This window comes from Saccostrea cucullata, unplaced genomic scaffold (genome assembly GCF_032062105.1).
Source record: "Saccostrea cucullata isolate Sc308-1 unplaced genomic scaffold, CSIRO_AGI_Scuc_v1 ctg12509, whole genome shotgun sequence".
NCBI lineage: Eukaryota > Metazoa > Mollusca > Bivalvia > Ostreida > Ostreidae > Saccostrea > Saccostrea cuccullata.
The window spans coordinates 1-14,199 of record NW_026922713.1 but is presented as its reverse complement, the minus strand read 5'-3'; the positions used below and the strand labels follow the sequence as shown (position 1 = coordinate 14,199).

At 32.5% G+C, this 14,199-nt stretch overlaps 1 protein-coding gene across 1 annotated transcript; it reads left to right on the top strand.

Annotated features, from left to right (window-relative positions):
• Positions 1–673: 673 nt before the first annotated feature.
• Positions 674–14,172, top strand: LOC134262282 (uncharacterized; the record flags this gene model as incomplete). The annotated part of the gene is made up of 4 exons (XM_062744659.1): positions 674–988; positions 10,737–11,175; positions 11,403–11,618; positions 13,921–14,172. Coding segments are annotated over exons 2-4 (906 nt in total), but the record flags the coding sequence as incomplete, so codon positions are not given.
• Positions 14,173–14,199: the final 27 nt, after the last annotated feature.

The following is a 14,199-nucleotide window of genomic DNA, read 5'->3' as shown; positions in this document are numbered from 1 at the left end:
CCATTGTAAAATATGTGACTAATGAGTAAATGATAAGACGACCAATTAACAGCTACTGTGTGGATGGATAACTGACCACAGGAGTCGGCAGTTTTATCAATAAACTAAAAATAAAGTCAAAATCAGTAAAAGCTTAGCCATGAGCTTCGCTCACGAAGTTAGTGAGCGAAGCTCATGGCTAAGATTTTACTGATTTTGACTTTATTTTTAGTTTATTGATAAAACTGCCGACTCCTGTGAACTGACCCGTGTCAGTTTTGTCAACAACAATGACATCGCCGCTTGAGATGGCTACTAATTAATGTATCCAGGCGCCTGAAAGATGGTTGAGCTGTATCCGTCCTCTGACATTTTTAGCGCTTTACAGTGTTCATGTTTTCTAACACATATCCCTAATTTTTTAGGCTTCACAATAACTTCATTTTTAAGCGCTAAGCGCAGCGCAAAGCGCTTTCTGGCAGCGTAAATCCACTTCCGTCGCGGTTCCAGCGCCACTAAACAAGTTCCATAACTCGCAACTCTTTTGATTATAAAAATACAACGGAATTCCCCTTCTCTAATTTTACATATAAACTGGTTCTCATAATATGGTTATAATTTCAACACAGATAAAGTCAGAGGAGTACCGATAATATTCATCCGGGGTTTTTAAGCAAAGGTAATCGGAGAAGAAATAGTTCCAACGTATACGCTTAATTTTAATTAAAATAATCTATGGTAACTGTATTGAATTTATGATAACATCGATGTTCGAATTTAATAAGAGTAAAATATCCATGACACGCACAGTTTCCTTCCACTTTTTTATGAAGAATTTTCCGGCGGATGAATCTCATCTCAAATAATCAGAGAGGGATGTGTTTACATCGTGGTGAAGCATTTCAATTCGTAGATGAGAGACTGGGCGGACGGAATTAGCGAAGTGTAAACAAAGTGTATTCTGAGCTGTGCAAGAAGGCGGAGATATTCAACAAAGTTCAACTGAAAGGTAGATTTAATTTTGTTTGCTTGAGATTTTCTTCTTAGTTATTATCTATGAAAAGGAACGTAAGGCGGGTTAACTCTCCTTAGCAAAAACTACTTTCAAGGAATATGATATCCATGCAGTTATAGATTTGTTGTTTTTTTTTAACGATTTTTTTTAATTATTGATTCACAGTAAACATACAATACAATAACGAAATTAGGTGATTTATGATGATTAGCCTGTGGTGTAACTTGACGTTGTAACATCGCAGCCTGACAAATATGAGAAAATATTGAGAATATCAAGGATATATTGTGGCTTTTTGAGAATTTTGTGAGAGCAGAAAAATTAGATTGAGCTATTCATACATAGATATGTGACTGAAATAGAGAATAAATCAAGATCATCATAATGCACATGAATTTCATGCAATATTATATATTTATATATATATATATATATATATATATATATATATATATATATATATATATATATATATATATATGAATTATTGAATAATTAATTTTCAATTTCATTCTTGATCAATATTGAATACAAACAGAAGTTTCTGTAGTCACAATTATAGTAGTGCCATCAGTATATAAAGAAATGTTGAAATTGTGAGTTTTATATGAGCATATATATATCATGACATTTGTAAGAGAAGTTATGTGTTAAGTTGAGAGAAGTTGATGTTTACATCTCAGATATTGACACTGTTAATTCTCGTATAATGTGTTAGATTATTTTATAAGTTAGTAATTCTTTTGGCAAAAAAAAAAAAATTAATTATTGCAGTTAGATGTGTATTCAATTTCAATTTTATCAACATTGAATATAAAGAATGAAGAAATTTTGTTTTCACAAGAAGTGTTGATATACATTTTAGTGGGAGTATATGAAAGATTGAAATAACACAGGAGAATATTTGCATAAAACTGCATCTCAGATATTGACAATATTCTGAAAACAAGGTGTTATATGTGTCGATAATTAATTAATATTCTCGTCAACAGAATAAACACACTTTTAAATGGAGTGGGGCTCTATTAAGTGAAAATGCATTAATTCATTGAAAATTACCTTTGTTACTTGGTTGCATTTAATTGCATTCAATGTCTTGCTTGTAATTAGTGTTACAGTGTGTAAATTAAGTAAGTCAGTAAATTATTTATTATAGTGACACAGATATTTGTTCAGTTATATGCAGTTTAATATAGTTTCTTACACCTGGGTGAGTGGACATATATGTAAATTTTTAAATTTAAGAATATATCTATACAAGGGCACATAAATGATGATAGATCATATTGAAATGTCCTTTTTGTGAAATATTGACAGGTTTTAAAAGTGTAAAATATAAAAATTGCAGGATGACTGAGAATTTTGCATAAAATATCTGAGAATAATGTATCATCTATAGAAAAATTTGACAAATTATGATTTCCTGTTTTACCCAAGATATATATCCTTTTAATGTCATATAATTTAAATTTTTAAGTTCAAATTTGTTACTGTTACAAAACTGGCAAATTCTGTGATAATCATTAATGAGTCATGATGTCTTCCAAGTTGAAATGTAATTAGATTCTGTATTTAGCACTTTTTATAGTCATAAATGATAGAGTGTAATTAGCATGAGTATATGAAATTTTCTACAAAGAGTCAATAAGATAGATATACCATTAACCTGGAGTTTAGGTAATTGATAATAATTAATGCAATCTTTGATATTGGATATTATCCCCAAACCAGCAACAGTCACATGTTAGAATAGATTAACACCTCTTTGCTTTGTAATAGAACAAGATGGTCATCAAAGTATCCTGAATACTTAGTAATTTGCTCAACAGACCTGGGACAACATTAATATAGAGTCATGTAGGGTTTTCTCAATTACTTGCATTTATTGTATATTAGATGTTTGGGCATATATTAACACCATTTAACATTGTAAGAGAACAGATGGTGATCAAAGTATTTTGAATACTTAGGAATTTGCACTGCAGACTTGGGACATTAATAATAATATAGAGTCATGTAGGGTTGTCTCACTTACTTTCATTTATTTTACATTAGATGTAGGGCATATATTAGCACTTTTAAACTCGTATACATTGCTTTGTAATAGAACAGATGGTCATCAAAGTATCCTAAAACTCAATTATCATTTGCTTTGCAGACTTGAGAAACTATTAAGTTTTTTTAATCATACTTACATTCTATGTGTACAAGATGTAGACCATGTCAACACTTATGAAATATAATTGACAGATTCATTTTAATAGTTAGTATTCATCAGTTAATTGTTCATTGGTCTTTAATGATATCCAACAATAACAGTACATCTTATTTTTTGTCTTGAAAGTACCTGCAATTTAGAGATAACATATTTACTTGTTTACATGTATTGGAAGAGAAGTTAGGTTAAGACATAGATGTTTTAAAAAAAAAAAAAGATTAAATTTACTTAGTCGAGATTGAACTATTTAAGAATTGGGTGACATATTTTGATTTGCCTAAACATGCCAAATGTTACATAATTCTGAAAAAATGGCTCTTGAAATGGATACTCTTAGTAGGAAAACGTATATTCGAGATGCTTTTATTAAAAAAGAACATGCTGTATCTATATTTTTTGAGTTGAAGCAGATTTATGTCAAGGAAATGAAGTTTTCTCAAGTCATTCAAGAGGAAGACAATGTATGACAAATTGTGTCACCTTTCTGATGTATGCATCAGTGAAAAATATTGAAAATATTGTTAAGGATGATTTAAATTTTATCTTAAACAAACCTCTGGTTAAAAGCGAATACTGACAATCCTGCCCATGGCTGTGTATTTCATCCTCAAAATGTACATTTATATAAAAAATATATGACAGTGGGAAATTACAATCTGGACATGGACTTTTGAATTTTTCTGACTTGCAAAATCTGCTCTTCAATATGAAATCGTACCTTTTAAAATTCCCTACACAGATCTTAAGTACTTAGTGAAACTTTATGTAAATTCTCTTTGGCAAATATAGAAAGTGTCAATTTTTTGTCCAATAGGTTCACAGTAAAGGTGTGCTCTACCTTTTCATATACTTTTAGGGAATATAAACTTTTTAATGGTGTAAAAACCAATAGTTTTTGCACAGGCAATTTTACAATACCTGCAAGAAACAGATTTTTACAATAAGATTTAAATGTCAATATTTTTATAAACATTATTATCGTTGTATATTTGTATTTAACTGTTTTTATTTTTAAATTCAAAGTCCGACTAGCTTGAATTCAATTTTTGCAGCAGAGCATAGACAAAAAAAGATTGCTGTATTGATTTTTCATTCATCTGCTGTTGCAATTAAGTATAACAAGGACACATACTTTGTTTTTGACTCTCACAGTAGAGGCTCAGATGGTCTATGTCATCCAGATGGGAAAGCTATTTTATCTGTTTTTTCATCATTTCAAGGTCTATGTTCATTTCTTAGAAATTTGTGCATATCATTAAGTCCTAGTAGTGGTTTACATGAAGTACAGTATGAAGTCTTTGGACTTCAAATAGGAATTACCAAGAAACGCAAGAGAAATACTTTTGATTTAGACATTGATTCAAGTTTTTCTTTTGGTCCAAATGCAGAAAAAGATTTATTTAGGACATTTAAAAGTACTTGTTATAGAACTTTTAGAAATAATTTGGCAGATAATGAGACCAACATGAATTCTACTTCATTGAGTTCACCTTTAGACAATAATTGTTCTTACAAAAAGAAAAGTGATTTTCTCTTATCACACAACTATACTGCAAAAGAAACACAGAATTTGAAAATACTGCAAGGTTTTCAAAGAAAAACTTGTGAGGGACCTTGGTACATATGCAGTTGTTGCACACAGACATGGTTTAAAGAAAGTGTTGTTAAGGCAGAAAAATTGTATCAATCTCTTCAATCAAACTTAGTGCAAAGGTGCTTACTTGGGTTGAAAAGTGTACTTGATATAGAATGGGTATGTATAACATGTTTCAATAACATGAAAGCAGGAAAAGTTCCAGCTTGTGCAGTAGCCAATGGAATGAGTTTTCCAAAAAAACCTCCTGAATTAGATATAAGTGAGCTAGAAGAGAGACTTATTAGTCCAAGAATACCATTTATGCAAATAGTTGAAAAACCTAGAGGTGGACAGAAAAGTTTGAGAGGAAATGTGGTTAATGTGCCTTCAGATGTTAATTCAACTGTTACATCACTGCCAAGAACATTGTCAGATTCAGAAACAATTCAGGTGAAACTTAAAAGAAAGCTTGATTTTAAGCACAGTGTAATACACAAGGCAGTTAGACCAAATAAATGTTTGAAAGCATTGAATTGGCTCTTAAAGAATAGCATACTATTTCAAAATGAAGGGATAAAAATCAATAAGAACTGGAATATTGAATCTGAACAGGATGATTGGCTTGGATTTAATAACGAAAATATGAATGTTACTGAAAATGCATGTAGTTCATCCATTGCAATAAGTTCTGACAATTCTGCCAAAGATAATGATGATTCTGATGATTGGACTGAGGATCCAGCTTTTGAAAACAGGTTGACTGGAAGCACAGATACATTGTTTCATCCTGTTGATGTTAGATCCCTATGCAAATCTATAGCATTTGCTCCTGGAGAGGGACAAGTACCTCTTGGCTTATATCAAGATAAGAATGCTGAATATTTATCTTTCCCTACAATATACTGTGGACAAAAACGCCCTGAAAATAAGGAAAGAGAAACACCAGTATATTAAAGCACTATTTGTAAATGGGAAATGAGAAGTGCTGATAGGCGTGTAGCATGCTCAATACCAAATATTTTCTTTAAACTGAAGAAATTGCAAATTAAGCAAATTCAAGACAGAGTGAGTTTGTCCATGAGAAAATGTCAAATGGATGGGAAGAAGGTGACAGTTAGCCAAGTCCTTGATCCAACATCTTTTGATAATATTGTTAAACTTAATGAAGGATACCGTGTACTTAGGAAATTACGGGGATCACCAGCATATTGGGAAAGTGCTAAAAAAGATCTGTTTGCAATGATAAGACAGCTTGGGATACCAACTTGGTTTTGTTCCCTGTCAGCTGCAGAAAGTAGATGGATTGATCTTTTAAGAGCTTTAGGAAAACTGGTCAAAAACACTGATTACACTGATGAGGAAATTCATGGTTTAACATGGTTAGAAAAGTGTGAACTCATACAGGCTGATCCTGTGACCTGTACTAGATATTTTAATCACAGAGTACAAATTTTTATCAGTGATGTTTTGAAATCATCTGCAAATCCTTTAGGCAAGGTTGTTGATTACTTTTATAGGGTTGAATTCCAACAAAGGGGATCCCCACACATTCATATGCTTGTCTGGGTTGAGAATGCACCCGTTTTCGGAAAATCTGTCAATGATGACATAGCAAGTTTTGTAGATCTTCATGCCACATGCCAAAAAAATGATGAAATACCAGAGCTGATAAATTATCAAACACACAGACATGCTCGAACTTGTAAGAAAAAGGGCAAAAATATTTGTCGTTTCAATTTTCCCTTACCTCCTATGTCAAAAACACAAGTATTAAATCCTTTAAGCGAAATCGAAAAAGAGAAATATCCCAATATCTCAAAAGATTTTGAAAAAATTTCCTCTATCTTAAATGAAATGAAAAGTGGAGTTGAAATTGCTTTTGTTGATTTCCTTAAAAATCTTGAAATGTCTGAGGAACTGTACATAATAGCTCTGCTGTCAAATTTGAAAGCACCAAAGATATTTTTGAAAAGAAATTTATCTGAAATCAGAGTGAATTCATATAATGAAATGATGTTGAAATGTTGGCAAGCAAACATTGATGTTCAATACATTCTTGATGCATATGCATGTGCTGCCTACATCGTTTCGTACATTTCAAAATCTCAACGTGGAATGTCAAATTTAATGCATGAAGCTTGCAGAGAGGCTCAGCAAGGAAACAAGAGTTTAAAGGAACAAGTTAGACATATAGGAAATAAATTTCTAACACATGTTGAAATATCTGCACAAGAAGCTACATATTTAATATTGCAGTTACCTTTGCGAGCCAGTACAAGGGGTTTTGCCTTCATAAATACTGCCCCCATTGAGCACAGGACTTTTCTTCTAAAACCCCTTGATATCCTGGCTGAAATGCCAGAGAATTCAACTGATATTCAGTCTGACAATGCCTTGAAGCGTTATCAAAGGAGACCAAATGTACTGAAAAATTACTGTTTAGCTGATTTTATATCACATTTTGATGTAATTTCACAGAAAAATAAAGAACAAAAGCAAAAGCAGTGTGATGTATTACCAGAAGATGAACAAACTGAACAAGATGAGGATCTGGTGGAAATAGCAGATTCTGATGATCTCATGAATTTGTTGCACATTGAAGAGTTTCCCATGAATGATGGAACAGTTCTTAGAAAACGTAAGACACAAAAAATCATTCGGTATATTAGGTACAACAAAGAGCAAGATCCAGACAATTTTTTTAGAGAACAGCTTATGCTATTTTTGCCATGGAGAAATGAAGCTACAGATTTGCTTGCAGGATATGGAACATTTGAAGAACATTATTCTAACAAAATCAATATAGTTGATGCTAACAAGATGAAATATCAGGTGGACAATGGTATCACTGATTTCGTAGAGAAAAACTTTGATAATCGAATGGAAGACGATCATGTGGTTGCTGCAGAAGTGCAACATAATGAAGAAATTGACTTGCATGAAAAACGAGAGGAAGAAAACATTTTTTTGGTTGTTTTAATCCCAAAGATGCAGGTCATCAATATGACATAGGTCTGGACTTGGGGATAACAAGAAAGCAAATAAGCTCATGTGACATCACTGTAGATACTGTCAGTCATAGTGATTATATGGGCTTACTCAGGCAACTTAATGAAAAGCAAAAGGTTTTCTTCTATCATGTACTACATAAAATGAAAGTAAACGATGGACCAATGTATTGCTTTCTTACAGGAGGTGCAGGTGTAGGTAAAAGTATTGTTACAACTGCACTTTACCAAGCTTTGTCAAGGTTTTTCAGAAAAAAGATAAATGAAGATGCAGATGAAATCAAAACACTTTTATGTGCTCCAACTGGAAAAGCTGCCCACAACATAGGAGGTCAAACAATACATTCACTGTTTTGTATTCCTGCTAATCAGTGTTTAAAATACAAACCACTAGATGTACAACAATTGGATGCATTCAGAGTTAAATTTCGCAGTCTACGAATTATTTTTATTGATGAAATATCTATGGTTGGCAGGAAAATGTTCAATTATATAAATCTTAGACTTCAGGAAATATTTGCTACTGAACAGCCATTTGGTGGTGTAAGTATTATTGCAATTGGAGACTTATTCCAGTTAAAACCAGTGTTTGACAGTTGGATATTTCAGAATTTAGAAGAGGGATATGGTCCTTTGGCAGTAAATTTATGGCAAGACTATTTCAGATTTTATGAATTGACGGACATCATGAGACAGCGAGATGATCGCGATTTTGCTGAACTATTGAACAGATTACGTGAAGGTTTGCAAACAAAGTCTGATGTTGCTCTGTTAAAACAGAGGGTGGTAGCTTCCGATTTTAGCTCTTCAGTACCCCATTTGTATACTATTAATGCACAAGTAGATAATCACAATATGCATGCATACCTTAATGCAGAAGACCACAAGAAATGTGTAATTCCTGCTTTAGATTCTGTTGCTGGAGATGTGAGTGCAGATGTAAAGCAAAAAGTCTTGTCAAAAGTTTCAGATGACCCCTCTAAGACTATGGGTTTGTGTAAATATTTACATATTGTTGAGGATTTACCAGCAGAAATTTGTATCAACATAGATGTCCAAGATGGTCTTACAAATGGAACCACATGTGTGGTAAAGAGGTTAGATTTTCGTGTAAAAAATTCAAAGCGTTGCAGCATAATTTGGGTTGCATTTGAGAATGAAAACATTGGTGTAAATGCTCGTTCAAAGTATGCCCACTTATTTGTACCAGAGATGAACAAATCATGGACTCCTATTTTAGAAATTACAAGAAACTTCACAGTGAATCAGTTTCGTGCATCTCAGGTAATTCGAAGACAGTTCCCATTGCGACTAGCTTGTGCAAAAACAATCCATAAATCCCAAGGTTCAACAATGAATGAAGCAGTCCTTCATTTTGGTAAGAGAAAACAAGAACATATGCATTATGTTGGACTCAGTCGTGTGAGGACTTTGGAAAATTTGTTTATCTTGGAGCTAAATGAAAAGAAGGTCTGTGTATCTAAAGATGTAATTCTTGAAATGGATCGTTTACGAACCACGTCAACCCTTCATTCATGCGTGCCATTGTTGGAGGATCTCGTAGATGATCTTAAGGTAGTTTTTCACAATTGCAGATCACTTCATTTGCACATAAATGATATGAAGTCAGAGAGAAATTTACTATCAGCTGACATTATTGCTGTTGGGGAAAGTAGACTAATGCCATCTGATGACAAGGAAACTTACATGGTTCCCGGATACAATGTGCATAGGTTCGATGATGAGCAACACAAATCTGGCAGGTCATATAGAGGAATTGTGGTTTATTCCAAAATGAATTTGTTAGATATTAAAAGACTTTATATCTTGGAAATTGAAACAGTGCTCTGTCGGGTTATGCATAGGGATGTGCCTTTGCAAATAGTGTTTTTTTACTGCTCACCTAAAAAAGCCAGCCAGCTCTTTCTTTGTCACTATCTCCAACATTTGATTGACAAACTTGATGCAAGTAAACCTTTTGTAATCATGGGAGATGCAAATGTTGATTATTTTACACAGACAAGTGTATCTCGCTTTGTAGATAGTCATAATATCCGACAGATTGTTACATCAGTGACAACAGATTATGATTCCTGTTTGGATCATATTTATACCAATTTAATGTCTCATTCTGATATTTCATGTGCAACTCTAGAGTCGTATTATTCTGATCATAAACCAGTTGTAGCTTATTTGCCCTTCGAAGTTCAAGATGTATAATTTCTGCACAAAGATAATACAAGTTTAATTTACTTATTTCCACCACTTAATGGCTGTTCAAATCAACCCCTCCCCTTCAAAAAAACCTATTTTGTACAGCACTAGCTCACTCACCAACAAACGAACACACTCAATTACATTAGCATACATTTATCTGTTCCAACTGTCTTGCAAGAGAATAATATTTTAAAAGAAAGTTTCCCTTTAAATCTTCTGAATTCTTTGGTGAACTGAATTGTTTATTTGGAAAAATTGCTTTTGTATAATCCCTTTTAATTGCCCCTGACGCTTAGAAAATTGCAAAAAGGGGGTGGTAATTTTGTGTTCTCTATATAAAATTTGTCATATTTTAACTTCAAAAAATTTTTGAAAGGAAAAAATTCATTCAAAGAACCACTAAAATAATGTCTTACTCTTTACTTTAAGTGGAGATAATCTACCCATATAATGCTAAAGGATTCATTTTCCACCAAGAAATTGGATAACAGACAAGTTTCATTTTCATTAATATTCTTTTCAAATTTTGGCAAACTTTTGAATCAATTCTAGATGACTGTAATTACGGTACAGAGTGCCCTTTAATTGACAATTGAAAAAAAAACTAGGGAGCACTTGTAGGGGCAGGGACGGTTAATAGGGATTATACAGGACTTACATTTTAAATATGTTAAGTTTTATGTTTAAATTTAAACAGACATATATGATATTATTTCATTGTAGGATGGCGCACAAATCTCTTTCTGAACTGAGGGGAGCCTGTAACCAACCCACTCCATATTCAGCAAGCATTACTGTACAAGTTGTTAAAGTAGGGCATTCAGCCAGCTTTACAGATTTGAATGGACAACCTGGTGAAATTCTTAATTTTAGTATCGCAGATGAAACAGGAGCAATGCTTGCAACACTCATTGACAGAACGAAGCATTGCAAAATTGTAGAAGGAAAGACTCTTCATGTTCGTCAATTCGTGGTGAAGAATAATAAAATTGCCATGTCTCACAGGACCTCCATAATGGGCAGGCCAAGATTGGAAATCCCGGAAGGAATTACACAAACGGCAATACAGCTAATCTTGCCCGCATCCCCAGACAAGAAAGTTGTAGATGCAAAAGAAATGCCACTCAGGAGCATATTAACAGTAAAAGGACAAGTGACAAAGGTAAAATATGAAAAGCATCTGAATATAACTTGTTTCCTAAAACATGTTTTGTTTATTGCTGAAATAACAAAATATATCAAATTACCAAGTCGCAAAATGTAATTTTGAGAAGAGGAATTTTCTTTAAGTATGCAGTAATTGAACCCAGAACATTGTGTTTTAATAATACTAGTACATAGCCATTTCTTTTATTACTAATCTGACTTATATTTTTGTCCAAAATTTAGAATGAAGCCACCAAAACTGTGAAAGTAAATGGTAATGATACAACCATCCGCACCATCACACTTCAAGATGACGGCGAAACCATTGATGTAACCTTGTGGCGGGAGATTGCTGTGGAGGAACGCAGAATTGGGGAATTTTTGAGGATTTCCCACTGCCTGCTTAATGAGTGGCAAGGTCGCAAGAGTTTAAACTCAACGCGCAACACTTCAATAGAGGTAAGGCAACTCTTTAATGACGGGTAACATGCAACACTTCTCAAGAAAAAAATCAATTCTTTTTGCTTACATTAGGAAAAGTCAAACAAAATATATACAAGAAATAAGATTTATGTTTTAGTGAATGTTGCAGATAACTGATGACATTGAGAAATGTTGTAATGAAATATAAAAGCTAAGACTTTTATTTTAACGAAATTTCAAGACTGAGGAGGTTATCCTGCATCATTGACAAAAACGAGAACTTGATTTCAATTTTACTATCAATTTTAAGAGGGCTCAAAAATGTTGATTAATTCATAATAATAATAAGAATAATTTTTATAGGCAAAAAAATTAGATCAACATGTTGCATTAATATAACTTCAAATTTGTGTCCAGACACCTATAATAGCAAGAGTGAACTTGCTATATAGCTTGTCTAATGAATAGAATGCAGATGGCCAAATACAAGAAATTAAAACTTTTAACTGAACTCTTGCAATAGATGAATTTCACATTCCTAAGAGTTATTTCCTGTTGTCGCCATAACTTTGTCCTTTGTAATCCCAAATGAAAAAAAGGGGGAAACAAAATACTATAACAAACTACTTACAAAACATATGTTTTGAAAGTGTTTTGATAGTATAGCAAATCACATGCAAATGAGCTAACAAAACACTATAACAAGTTACTTTGAAAACACTCTAACAAACTACTAACAAAACGCTTTAACAAAATACTTACGAAACACTCTAACAAACTACTAACAAAACACTGTGTTTTGATAGTATTCCATTAGTATAGAAAATCACATGCAAATGAGGCTAACAAAACACTCTAACAAAATACTAACAAAGCATACGTAACAAATCATCAATAAACCACTAAATTTGAATTTTTAAAATTATAATTAGCAAATTCGCAAGTCTTTGAAAACATCTAAACACAGTCTCATATTGAAACATATTATAAACATCTTGTTTCACAGTATTTTGAATTCCAGGTTTGACATTATTGTTCAATAGACAATAGCACACCATTCCAACATTTAAAAACACCAAGTTCGATTCATGATCACTCTCTTATAGCAATCATTCTCTGCAGTGAAATCCTTTGGTAAAAGAGATATAATTCTCAATCCATTGACCATTTCTCCATTCACATACATTTTCACAGAATTTTCAAGTATAATTATAATTCATTTAACCCAGTGCTTAAAACTGATCTAAGCTGGGTAGTATATGGATTAAAGGTCAATCTTAAAATGAACAAAAACCCAATAAAAACAGGCCATATACACATCCACATTCACAGATTGAAGGTTTAACTGTAGTCCAGTTTAAAAGAACTTTATGTCATGCAATAAATAAATACCTCTGTTATATCCAGATTCATCCTGATTTTGCTTTTTCCAATCAGGGATCAATATATATACTTACACTTTACATGTCCCTTCATCAATCTCTATGTTTCTCTCTGACCTAGTGCTGGTGGTTTGAAAATTGGCGCAAAACTAGTAACACAGGATATAAATAGATAAGTTGTTCTTGGAAGATTTTACTGCTCTTAGATAAGTCAACCCTTAACATGTCTGTTAATCAAATGAAATGCTAACAAAATATTAATTTGATGCAGACAAGTATAATGAAACACTTTCAAAATGCAATTTCATTCTGCAGAGTGTAATGAAACATTAATAAAACACCAACATTGCAATGAAACATTAACAAAATACCATGCCACTCCATCCTGTAAAGTCTTGCATTGATGTTTCGTTAAATGCAACACTTTCAAAACATACTAAGAAAATATAAAAGTATGATTTGGTAGTGTTTTGAAGATATTTTGAAAGTATTTTGTTAGATTTCTTTTTCATTTGGGATACTTTTAATATTTGTAATAAATTTTCGAACTTTATCAAAAATACCTGTTTATATTTTTAATTTTCAAATGTTATCGAATAATTTTGATTTGTACCTTTGTTCCCAGAGTATGGATCTACATGAAAAACATTATGAACATATTCAATCATACATATTTTATGTCTAAGATATGTACCAATAAAATTGGTAAGGTTATAGAGGGAAAACAGTGCATTGCGCAGGTTGACCCCAGATTAACCCTGCAAAGAGGAATAACTTTTGTAAATGTGAAAGTCGTCTTTGGAAAAATAAAACATTTTGTCCCAGATTATTTTTTATTCAATTAGAGGTTTGAAAGATACTGTTAATATGGTAAACATGATACAAGAATTTCTAAATAATTCCAACATAATAATTTCATGTCATACAGTACAAACTTTCTTATTTTTTAATTTCAGCAAATACAGCCACTAGACGTAGAGATAAACGGAAAGGTGGAAGCATTGAGTGTATCTGAAATGTCCTTCGATATTGCCATAAAGGAAAATGGCAAGAATTTCTTCAGAGACTTTCAAGTTGAATTCTCAATGATGAAGGAAGCTTTCGCTGAAGAAATTGAAGATATTGATCTAATGGAGACAAGTGAAGTTGAGGAACTTCTTTTGGCCAAAATTCCATTTCCTGTTAAATTAAGAGTTCAAGGATGCCAGGTATTGCAGGTTGAAATTCAACCAAAC